General features: G+C 38.9%; 1 protein-coding gene across 2 annotated transcripts in view; it reads right to left on the bottom strand.

Annotated features, from left to right (window-relative positions):
- Positions 1-6,223: 6,223 nt before the first annotated feature.
- The window catches only part of LOC102307979 (trafficking protein particle complex subunit 9), a gene marked incomplete at its 3' end in the record, with an annotated part of 26,598 nt that continues 19,664 nt past the window's right edge, over positions 6,224-13,157 (bottom strand). For both annotated transcript variants that reach the window (XM_014331024.2, XM_014331025.2), the window contains 1 exon segment: positions 6,224-6,367. In XM_014331024.2, coding sequence (XP_014186510.2) covers positions 6,224-6,367 — 144 coding nt within the window.

The raw sequence follows: 13,157 nt of genomic DNA, 5'->3' as shown, positions 1-13,157 counted from the left end.
TCCCATTCTACTTTTAAATACTCTAGGAACAACAAGTAGGCCTGCAGAGCGAGAGCGAAGTGCTCTAATAGATAATATTTAATGGTGTATTTAATTAATTCATTATGTCAGTCCTGGCATTCCATAAAAAATTTCCCCGATTCAAATATAATCGCCGGTTTTCAAAAATTGCGGTTTTAATTTTCGTAAACGACACTCAATGACTCATCAACTGACGCTACTTATCAGCCAATCAGTGGCATGGAGTCTGACTACTACTATGACCCAATAGAGAACCCAGAAAAGCATGGGTTAGGCAAGTGAGGCCTGCAGTTCCGGAGATGTTGTTCAGGCTTCTTTTGTGACATCCTGGATGTCTCATTCATGTGCTCTTGGAGTAATTCTGGTAGATCAGCCACTTTTGGGAAAGTTCACCACTGTTCGAAATGTTCTCAACTTGCAGATAATCACTGTGGTTCACTGGCTTTCCAGAATAGCAGCTGTCAATGACTTGGATAGCTTACAGTCATTAATAATTGAAATCTTCATTTAAAATTTGCATTTTATCTTTCTGTATATTAAAATTTGTTGATGATTTGAAATGTTTGAGAAATATGCAAAAATAAATAAATAAGCAATCAGGAATCAGCACTGACGACACATCCCCAGATATAAGAGCTACCAATTTCATAGGCACCGATGCACCCCTATTTCATTGAAGATGCAGGCTGTTGAGTCATCATTAATACGGATGGTCCCTTAACTCTTTAGTCCAGATGACATGGCATTCACATTTTCAAAAAAAGGAATTTCAGATTTCAGTTCGTCTGATCACAGAACAGTTTTCCACATTGGCTCAAAGTAGATAGCTGGATCATGTTCACGTGTGACTTCTTTGCATGACAGAGCTTTAACCTGCACTTTTGAATATCACATCAAACTGTCTTCTCAGACACTTTCTGATTTAGTGTTCCTGAACCCATGCAGTGATTTCCATGACAGTAATACCCGTTTTTAATGCGCTGCCACCTAGGGGCTAAAAGATCACACATATTCAATATGGCCTTGTTTCTTGGAGAGACTTCACCATATTTTCAGAATTTTCTGGTGATGTTGTGTACAGTAGATAATGGGATAATCAAAGTTTTAGCAATTTTATTTTGAGAAACATTATTTTGAGACTGTTCAACAATTTGTAAACTGGTGAACCTCTACCCATCTATCTATAATGAAAAACTCTGGGATGGTCTCCTTATATCCAATTATGTTCTTAATCCAAAACCAACCCGTTTAGTTGCAAAATGTTCCTCCCGCTGTTTCCTTTTACTGCCACCTACTTTTCCAGCTTTTTTTTTTTTTTTTTAAATGGGAGCCTCCTGAGTGAGGTGTTCCAGGCATGTCTCACTGGCAGGATTATATCTCAGCTAGCCTGTTGTTGCCTTGGTAGAAGCTAGACAAGCTAGAAGAGGTGGCCGGGGAGAGGGAGGTCTGGGCTTCTCTGCTTAGACTGCTGCCCCCGTGACCCAACCCTGGATGGATGGATGAAAAATCCATCTGAACAGTCAGATTGGCACTGACAGAAATCTCACTTATCATACAGTGAGCAACAGACTCACTGTTAAATCAGTCATTTGTCTTGTTTATGTTTTCAGAAACAATGTTAACAATAAGTTGATGCCAGACTGAATAATAGTGTTAGCCAATTAAAAAAGATGACGCAATAAAAACAGATCCGCTTAATTAAAGCCACCCAGGTGTTTTCTGTATTTGCTGTAAGACACATTTTTTTATTTATAGGCACTACAAGGAAGCAGTGAGACTAGAGCTTCAAGTAACTTTAATGATAGCGCAGACAAAATAATTATATTCAGAGAGAGACTTATTAAATTATATAGTGCAATGAAAACTGTTGGGAAGCAACAGACACATGTGTCAACAGTTTTAGGAATAATTTAGATTTTTGTGTCTGTATTGCTAACAAAATGCCAGCAGTTACAAAAATAGCATAAGTTAAACAAGAATCTTAAAAAAATAACACTACAATTTTTTTAAAGTGACAATTTCTCTAGAATAACTCACTATACAACTTTATAAGTACATACTATATAAGGTAAGCCATATTAAACTTACTTCTGCTTTAGTTTACAAAACTGTGTATGCATAGTAAACCATTTTAGCTGACAAAGAAACACTTCCTCTGCTTATTTACAAGATACCAACAAAGTTAAAAAAGAAACGCTGATAGCACAGATCTAAGCCAGCACCCATAGACTCAATGGCTATCCAGAAAAACAAGTGGTGCCCAACAAAATGTATATACGTCTACTTCAATATGACTAAGTAAAAATAACAATAAAGAGAATTCTGAATGGCATACATTAGCAACACAGATAATTATCAAGATACTGGTCAAGCCAATGGCTTGAGGTAACCACACACAAATGTAAATGGCATAAATGTGTTGCTTACGTTGAAGCAGGTGTATCATTATTAGGATAGGGATTTCTGTTGGTGTGTGAGACTGTAGCCTCAGGTCTATATTCTTATCCGGTAATTATGAGGCAATGCGTTTCAGGTTATTTTACAGAGTAACATGAAAATTAAGTATTAACAAATTACTTTTTCCTGGGAGTAATTAAAGAACCGAACGCAAAATGAATGGAAAGGGGTGGGGAAAAGCCCGCAATTCCAAAATAAAAAACAAATAATTGCAAAACCTCAAGAAACAACCCTCCAAAAAGAAAACCCCCGCCTAAAAAATGGTCGTCACAACTTCTTGCAGTTGATCACTGACAGCAAAAAAAAAAAAAAAAAAAAAAAAAAAAGTACTAAATGAAATCCACGGGAAACACCTAGTTTGCATGCTGTAACCTAGAAGTATGCTTTTGTTTGACCCAACATCCTGAAAATGCTGCATGTCCCCAGTTTGAATCACGGTAACGTTCTCATTCTAGTTCACTATCACTTCCTGTAACAGCACTTTGCTGTTACACATCCATAATAAGCCATGCTACATGTATAAGTCCACTATTTAAAGATTAACTACACTACAACTATTAAAGCAAATTGTGATAGTTGACGAATAATATCAGTCCTACTCTCCAAACCCAAGGTGATATATGGAGCAAATACAGCACCAAAGAACAAATCAAACGGTACTAAACAAATACACATTTTTGTCACTATGCAGCAGTATGAATAAAATGAAATAAATCACTGTTGCTGCTTTCAGACAACTCCTGTTTGTAAACTCAAGAAGACAGGAGAGTTGGTGTGTTGCATCAGTGGCCTCACTTCAGTTATTTTTGTAGTTTAGTGTATTTGTAATTCACAGAAAGTTCCATTTGTTAAAGATCCTTGCATGCACTGAACAACTTTAGAAACATAACTATTATTGACTTACTAAACTTGATAATGATATACAAGTAGTAAAGTTTATGCCTAAATATAAACAGTTACTGCTGTGCCCATGCACCCATTTCAGTGTTCTGGGTGTTAATTATGCATGTGAATACAGCTGGCTAATTCAATTTAAATTCTCAAAACAAACTTCAGGATGACTGTAACAGAACACGTGTTCAGAGAATCTGATGCAGGCAATCACATCTGAATGTCAATCTGCCCTTTGAATTAATGATGCAAGTCTGCAAACTCAAGAAAAGAATATCAATGCACCAGTTCAGGAACTGATACGAAGCATTTTTGCCAAGGCAATTTCACTGGTCACTGAAATTTAACAAGGAAAACATTGCATCATTGTTCATCGTGATTCACCCACTCTCTTGAAATAGTAATACGACTTACCCAAAAACCCTCTTTCAGATTTTCCAAAGTCCTGGATGCCACACAGTTAGCAAACTATACAAACACCAGTGCCACCAAGTACCAGTAATGCCTAACATTCAATGCAATTATCACATTGTTGTTCATCAGACTGCCAGTTGGGTAAAATGAAATAACATGTCAAATTAGGCACATAATGGAAGTACAAGTGCATGCCCATATTTAAACTTCTTAATCAATCAAAAGAAATAACAAGTAAGTGAACTCAGTGACAACAATAGTGTCCTTTGCTCTACACGTTTGCACTTAAAAACAACACACCGATTTAAAGGCATGATTCAGAATAGAGGGCTCTTTACTGCAAATTACGAAGAGACAACTAAGTAGTGAGGGAATTTCTTACTACAAACTCTCCGTCCCAAGAAACAGCAGCCATAATCTAAAGGTTCTCAGATCTTTTTAACGTTATGAACCTAGAGCTGTGCGATATGACCAAAATCACATATAAAACATCTATCGTCCCGATAACGACATAAATCACAAAAATTTAAAATTTTCTGTAAATTCTGTGAATCTCGGCTAGCAGAAGTGTGTCCAGCTGGGCGTCGTGTACCTGGAGTCGAGTGTTTTAACCGATGCCTGAAACTACACATTTTTAGACATAGGTTGCAACGGCCGCCGTTTTCTTTGTGAGTATTTATTACACGGCGTGCTGCGGGGAAAAGCCTGTTCTAACGTTTGAGTCTAAGGTTTATTTTTTAGCACCTGGCGGCTCTTTTTTGCTTCTCATCCGTAAACACTCTGCATACTCTTTCATGTGTTTTTATATCATCATCTGATATATATCGTTATATCGAACAGCCCTATACGAACACCTATGTGAGTTACATATAAATGGAAAAACAAACATCCCCACAGCAGTCTATTAACATTGGGGAACTGGGAACTTTCACAGTACTGTACATTAATGAATTTTTGGTTTAAGCGAACACAAATGACAAGCTTTTGCTGACCAGCAAACTGTTTTCCACTTTGCCTCAGTTTTTTTTTTAAATGCCATGGCAAAAAAAGATGCTAAAGCATTAGCAGCTCTGCTAGCTAAACAGCTGAACCAGTCAAACACAGGAGAACAAGTTTTCACTTCATTTCAAAAGGGAGAGACAGTATAACACTTATTAAACTGTCAAAGCTTCCCATCCAATAAATAAATACATAAAGCAGGCAGCGTACACAATAGCAGCTGAGGGCAATGCCAGCTCCATAGCATACAGCTGGATGCTTCACACTTGGTATTGCTTGCCCTTGTAAAGGCAGGATGTGTGAAATGGGTGCCATGTCTTTCTTGATACATATGCCAACATGTTTGTCATGAGAAGACACAGCAACAGAAGAAAGACATCACACTACTGAAAAATAAAGCTTTTTACTGGCCGTTTTAGAAGTTTGGACAGGGGAGACAGATGCTTTTATAACTTTGAATGAATCCAATTGGTTTAATTTATCACTCTGTCCAGTTTCACTACATTTAAAAGTACAGTTTAGTGACGACGATGATGATGATGCACCGAACATGTGCTCAGGAATCAAACTTGGAGTGAGAACATTGTAAACTGCTGTCCTATTATGACATATGTGCACACATCAAAAGGGACTTATTTCACAAGACCTCGCTTCTTCCTGGTACTTTTAATATCACACTGCTGACGGGAGTAAAGGCAATCAAAGGGAGGGCACCAAAACTCCACCCGACAGCGCTCTGAGCCCAAAAAGTTACAAAGTAAATATGAAATGGTATTTTAGTGCAGCAGAAAGCACTGCTGAAGAACTCGGCTTACAAGGTCACTTTCTTCAGGGAGAAAATACCCGCTCACTTCTTGTGATACAACAACAAAGTAGTAATTACATCACACGGCTTTTCTGCCCTTTGATGTGTGTAAAGCTGTAGACTGACATTTTTTTTTTCCAGCAGAGCTGTTTCTAAGAAGGCTTGTCCCAGCAACACCCTAGGCAGAGCTGCAGAAGTCCCTTTGCTAACATTTAATATTTTATACTGTGAGTCTGCTTCATCTTGTTCCCACCTCATCTCCCTTATTCTCCCTCCCACCATCAATTCTCATAGTAGCCAACTAGGGATTACGCTGGCCTCTTTTGTGTGGCCAGTGAAGAGTCTGGCTTGCACAGCTTCATCTCCTGGCTGCTGCCGCAGGATTTCTGGTCAGAGCACAATGTTGCATTTCCGCCAAGAAAAAGCTGGCTTTGTGTATCGCATACTATTAAGACTCGTGGTATAACGCTGCAATCACCAGGGGACAGGTTGGCTGCGTCTAGATTTTTTTTTTTTTTTTTTTAAAGGCAGGGCATGAAGCTGAAAAGCACCACACAGGTTTTCAATACTGCAATGAAACATTAGTTTGTTCTGCTCAATTTCAAGTTTCCTCCCGACTGTGTTTTGTGAGCCGACCTTGATCAGACAGGAAATCCAGCATGGTCTGCAGCAGGAAGGACAGGTGGCGCACAGACAGGGCCGGGTTGCCCATGCGACGGGAGGCGTAAACCAGTTCATGCAGGAGGCGCATCTGTACAGCAGCCCAGCCTCTGTGGGTACCTGGGGGAGAGGGAGAGAGATGACAAAATAAAAGTCAGATTTACAAAGCTGACAAAGCTCATTGCTGACATCTAATGTTATGCAGATATCAAATCAGATTAGTCCGCATGCATCGGAGACATATTCTCCCTGACGCACATCAGCTAAATCTTTGTTGTCCCATGTCAAACACTCACATTATCATCTCCCATATTGTTTTCAAATTGTATTGAGATCTTTATGCTGATATCTGTCAGCACGGTGTTGAGTTTTATTATGCTGATGCTAATTCGTTAATCTTTATCTTTTAACACATTTCCCACCCTGTCTGTATAAGCTCTTTGTAAACATATTCCATAAGATCTCTCCCCGTTACTCAATAAAAGCTGTTTCTCAATCTTTGGATGATCAGCTGTAAACACAAAAGGTAAATGTCATAAAGTCAGCTAGAGTTAGGTCATAACACTGAATCATTTTGTTGGAATAATATCAAACATATCTTGTTATCATATGCCTGTTGAAATTAGGGATTTCACTGGCTATAACTCAATCAATTCATTTTCTCCCGTTGTCCAACTTGGGATTGTGGTTTGGATGGAGGAGTATACCAGGAGGACAGTACACCCTGGACTGGTCGGCAGTCTATCAAAGGGTGAACACATAAAGACAGAAAAACCACATTCAGACTTGGGGCCACTTTAGAATCACCTATTAACCTAACATGCATGTCTTTGGACAATGCACATGTTTTTTGTTTCTAACGCATTAAATCTTAATTTTCCCCCTCATATTTTTCCACCTGCTAAGAGGTGCCATGATGAAGAGATAATAAGGGTTATTCACTTCGAGAAAAATTCAGTCACAGGAAACAAAAGACCAAAAAGCAAGAAATATTCAATGAATATTGTTAGAAATATTTTTTTTTAAGTTCTTTAAGTTATTTTTTTTTTAAGTTCTTTTTTCATAAACCCGTAAAGGCTCGGTTTTGGTAACAATCAGAAAGACAGAGAAAAACATGCCTGTGTGTATATGTACAGTGGAGCATCTACCAGTCAGTCAGCAACTGGGGAAGCACAAGAACAACTACACCAACATCTGACAACCAATCATCCAAACAAACTTTAACTCAGCGTTACACTTCCTCGCGTCCCAGAAATACACCTGCCAAGTTTGAAGCAGATTAGTCAGTTGTCGAGATACATGATGAACAGATGGTCACGCTGACCTACTGAGATGTCTGGAATAATTAGTAATTAGCACTCATTTTGAGCCAAATTCCTCCAACTCTGATCTGATCACAAACGTCTTGTACAAGCACAAAATTAGCTTAAACTAATTCGCTGAGGGCATCAATTCAAAGTATTCATGTGTAAACTTTGGCTTGCTAACTTAGCTGCCGGTGTTTTGTTTCTGCAGAGCACCACAAGACATCTTAATAGCATTCTATCTTGACACCAACAGTTACATAAGGCCCTCAGCCCCCCACGAGATGCCCTGCTCCACTCCCAGCTGTCTACTGTTGACTCACTGAGTGGGAAAGAAAAACTAGAGGGTAGATGCACTGGAGAGGCTGTGGGGGCCAGAGGGAAGGAAGGAGGATATTTGGTAAACACTCTGATGTTTCCTCGGCTTAAATACCACTTCCAGTAACATCAAATCGTGCCCATGACGCTTTTTACTTATCAGCATTTTTCTACCACGGCTGTTATTCATCCTGACTTCTTCTGCCATCTGAAAAAACTGCAAATGCCATTCCTTCATAAGGGATTTTTTTCTGTCATGAAAACTGCACCCACTAAGCAGTCTAAAAATAGCTGACTTCCACCTGTCTGCCAAAAAACGGCGCTTATCTGGAGGACAGTAATCCAAAGGACACTTCGGATTTTCTGAGCATGTCGCTCTCGCTCAAACACGAAAAACGTGTTCATTTGTGGTATTTTCAGTGCTGAACTGGAGGTGTCTGGCAATCCAATTAACACACCACCAAGATAATGAGTGTGGTGCCACGGCCAAGCAGTCACACTGTCATGCAGTAAACCTGACTCAAAAGGCACTGTACCCTCAAGCTGCCTCAGATCGACTGTGTAGGGCGATGAGATGGCACATAGAGCCATTGTTCTCCTCAATTATAAGCATCCAAATTATTACAAACAGAGAGAACTCCAAAAATTCATTCAACAGAATGACAACAGAGCAGCAAGAGGACAAAAGATGACAGAAAAATGCAGTGTCCCCATTACTGCCAGCAGAAAGGCGTGGTGAGAAAGGGCATACGAACCACTTACAAAGCCATTTGCTCCACTGTGTCTCTGGGCACAGCAGCCTTATTGCAATGCACTATTGATCCCCATTTTCTTTCTTTTTTGAACTTGCAACTCTACTGTATTGCCTTATAAACTCTCATCTGATCCCTTCTGCTAAAAGGCTTACTTCCATCATTTCCTACTTTCCCATCAGCCTTGTGGGAATTGGTACGTCAGCTGGGAGAGTAGAGCTAGAATATGTAACGGTACTTCAACAAATCCGGCATCCAATCTGTGTGTTCAGCCGTCAGCCATTGCAGCAGTGGCAAATCGTCTTGAGGTGGTGATATCTACTCAATCAAACATACTAACGAAGACACTTATGTTATGAATAGCCAAATTATTGCATGTTACATTTTAAGCAATGCCACTTTTAGTTACCAGGCAGCAACCAGTGGGACACAAAAATGATCAGAATTGCTGAACTTGCCCTTTCCACCGTGTTTGTGCTATCGGTGGTTTTAGGAGGATTTTGATGAAACCGTCTTTGATGAAATTATCTGATAAATAATATAGCCTGCAGCGTGATAGGGCTAATCCAAAAAGTTCTAATACACTTCACTACTCCCAAAAGTTTTAGTACTTACTACTTTAGTATTAGTTCGATACTTAAAACAAATTATAGATATCCATGTCCTACTACATTTGTTGCATGTATTTATTCATTGTATAAAAGGATTACGTCATTAATATCATTAGAAGCCCATGCTGCATCACGATCAATAAATTAATCTTAAATGTTACAGTAGGCAGCTGCACACTACCATAGACTTTGTATAAAACATAAAGTGCCCTCCATAATTTGAACTACGATAGCTCTTTTAGATGTTTTCTGACAACGTTATTAATAATAATCTGTGTAACTACTGGTTTGCAGCTTGTTCTTGAGTTGGCAAGTTGTTATGAATTTGTTTTTGTTTATCACAGAAATGTTTCTGTCATCATGCACTTCTTTTTTAGCCTTTCTTGCTTTTTGTTGTTGCCAAGCTGAGCAGTACATAAAATCCTTTCTCTCTCATTCATTCTCTTTCCCCCTCTGATGGTTTTTCAGCCTAATGATCGCTCCCTCACTTGCACCAACATCCCTTTGGGCCTCATATTTTCAAATTATATTAAAATTACAGTGAAAAGTTATAAAATACAAATTCAAGCCTTTGAATCAACTTCAGCTGTTATGCCCGCTTCATTTGTCATGAAATAACACGGCAGAAGGCATCACCTGGCCATGAAACTGTTTAACTGTTTATCTTTTAACAGTTGATATTTTTATAACACTAATTAAATTAAAGCTCCAAGTCTGCACGTCAATCACATATTGATTGTTTGATTTACAATATACTGTGATGGTGTACAGAGGCAAAACTACAAAAATTATCTAGCTCTGAAACAAACACGGAAGTGCATTTGATTGTTTACACTGGCCAGCAGGGGGCGACTCCAATTGTAAGTCCATTGGTATTAACATCTACTGGCAACCAGTCTTCAGCCGTCCTTGTCAGTGGCCTCACTTTAAATACTAAGTAAATGAGTTTTGGGTCTCAGTCATGAAAAATGGTGTTATTTTCCTAATTATAGAACCCATTAATGTCCAAAAGGACCATTTCAAAGTGACAACTGCCCCTTGATTATTATATGTGTGGTTTGAAAAAGCAAAGATGTGAAAACACTCAGATCCAGGATGCAAGACAAGGTTTTGCAAACCAATGTATTACTCTTTTTTTTTTTTTTTTAATTCCCAGTGATGAAGTATCACCATATCACTGTATCACTATGTACACTGTTATATAGTAGTTTTTGAATACAGTGAATTTTATCTACTGTTCTTCTCCAAGACTTGTTTAGGAAGCTTATATGTTGAACTGTGTAAAATTATTCTATTTTAAGTGAAGTGCCCTTATAGAATAATGCTATTATTTATACATTTTAATTGACTCCCAAGATATGCGCTGCAGTTCTACCTGTATTAGCGAGTTAGAATAATGAAATAGGGATTGTTCTCATGTTTTCTGTTTGTGTTTTATTTTTCAATGATTTTGCTCTACCCCCAAAGAAACCATCTACTTTTACCTCTAACAAAAGCCAAACAGTAAACTTTATATCTGATATGTGATCAAAGAAAGGGAGGAGAGAGAATAGCTAGATTGTACAGACAGGACTCTGGCAAGGGTTTTAACCACTTCAGATGTTTAAATTCATCGTGCAGCATCATCGAGGAGGTGTCTGATCTGTCCCAGATTGATTCTGCACCAACAGATGGTATGGCCCCCACAGAGCTTGGATCTTAACATCATGGAGTCAGTGTGGGATTACATGCAGTGACAGAATTGACAGAACTGAAAAAGTCTAAATCCACAAAAGAATTGGGGCAAGTTCTCCAAAATGACTAGCACAAGTTATTTTTAAAAAGCTCATTTTTGAAGGCTCCCCGCAAATCGCTACCTTATCGTGGTGGAAGGGTTTGTGTGTCCCAGGAATCAAAGGAGCTATGTTGTCAGGGGGCTTTAGTCCTGGGTGAGGGACCAGACAAAGAGTAATTCAGAAAACCACTATGAGTAAAAGATCAAGGGAACAGTTCAACCTCCCTGTGACAGGGTTCACCCTGGACCAAGGCCCAGGGTGGGTGCCCTTAGTCCATGGAGCCCGGTGGGGCACAGCCCCAAAAAAGGACATGGGACCACCCTCCTGTAGGGCCACCACCTGCAGGAAGCGCTCTAGGCATCAATGTGTATTATTTTATGTTGCATTAACCCTTTAAAGCCGGTCTGAGCGGGCACGCTCCGTTTTACATAACTATTTTTAAATCTCGGTAGCACTGCAAACACATAAGGTAGCACAATAATTTTATGAAACCGGAGGAGTTGTACTTACATCTTATGCCATCAGCTTGTCCTCGGTCAGTTTCCTTCCACATATAGCTTTGCAAAAACTGCATAAAAAGCACTTGCAGCAACAAAAACATAATATTCCAGAAACACGCTTTGCTGATTCGATCAGCTGTTCGTAACACTTCCTAGTCCATCAGCGCGAACTATCGCATGTCCGCCATGAGCTGCCCGAAACCGGAAGTGACGGCATTTTGAGGAAATTTAGTTTTTTACCATCAGGACCTTATGAGCCTATACTTGTGTTTTTAAAAGTTATGTTTGACTTTATGACTTTCTGTGTCGTTTCTGGGATGCTGAGGACTCATATTGCACTGCTGGAAAGTTTATTTTGATGCATATGCTGGGGTTTTTTTGGAAATTTGCACTATAATATTTATTTTCGTTTTTCCTGCAGTAGATAAAAATTGGTGTATTTCAAAAATAAAACTACGAAGACACTCAAAATAAATTTCCTGTGGTGGGAAACTATTTTGTGCAACTTTTTTGTATTTACAGTTTTGAGGAATAAGCCTCTTAAATTTCTCTAACTAGAAATATATGTTAAAAAAACAAAAACGATTTTCAATTTTTTTGTAGTTTATTGCTCTTTTTGCAATTTATGTAATTACTATGCACTTAATGCATACATATTATTAAAATTTGGGCTATAATGGTAGTATTGATGTATATCAACTTGAAATGCTCCCAAAAATGGCACTACAGCATGTACAAATATAATATAAGCTCTGTCGGACTTGGTTCTATGGTAGGTCTTAAAGGGTTAAATACTGTATTTAAACATAACATACTGTATTGAAACTACTTGGAACTTTTTTAAATTTGAAGATAAAAAATGAGGTATTTGAAAATCAAGATTATGTAGTAAGTTTATGAGTCTAAAAGAAGAAGGAATGAAAAATAGCAAGAAAACCTGTTCTCAGCAAAACATTTCCAAGTCACAAATGTCTGACAGCACTGTAGGAGAAATGTGTGCCAAAACCAACTTTTTAATTCTTTAACTGAAAGCTTATTAAACCAGACACTTAGTGAAATGTGGATTGTAACTCTGTTCTATTGTGGTGCGAGTGCTTTGGTCCACCCATTTCACTGTGAAATTTGCCTCTACATGGAATCCTTTTTTCCCCCTCCTCATGCAACTCTATAGTGCTCGCCTGATTGGGTCTGAAGAGAGCCGCTTTGGTCAAAGTCCCTTGTCATGGGCTAGACACAGAAGAATACAGATGAAGTGCAGATCGAGTCCAGCTCTCCTCCAGACCACTTTAATTACAATTTGCTGAAATGTTATCATGGACTTCTGTCCAATGTGTCTACTGCAGCTCAAAGGACAAGCATTTGACCTAAAAGATGCAGCTTGTTTGTGCATTTACAAAGGAAAAAAGGCCCAAGATTAACAGCTTATCAGAGCAAAGTCCGCTCTCGCCACAACTCTTGAATACCAATCACAACAAGAATACCGGTGTCCCTGAACGTTTCTGTGCGCTGTTTTCTTTTGAATGGACGGTGCTTGCTACTGAGAGGCTGTAGCGTGCAAGGGTCAAGAGTCTGCAAGAGTACAAGGTTTATCAGGGGAGGCCGTTCAGAGTAGTCTACAAAAGCTCAGGTCAGGTGTCACTAGAGCTGGGC

This window comes from Haplochromis burtoni, unplaced genomic scaffold (genome assembly GCF_018398535.1).
Source record: "Haplochromis burtoni strain Fernald_Lab_line unplaced genomic scaffold, NCSU_Asbu1 Contig_1312, whole genome shotgun sequence".
NCBI lineage: Eukaryota > Metazoa > Chordata > Actinopteri > Cichliformes > Cichlidae > Haplochromis > Haplochromis burtoni.
Note: the sequence above shows the minus strand (reverse complement) of the source record. Positions and strands in the feature narration are given on the sequence as shown.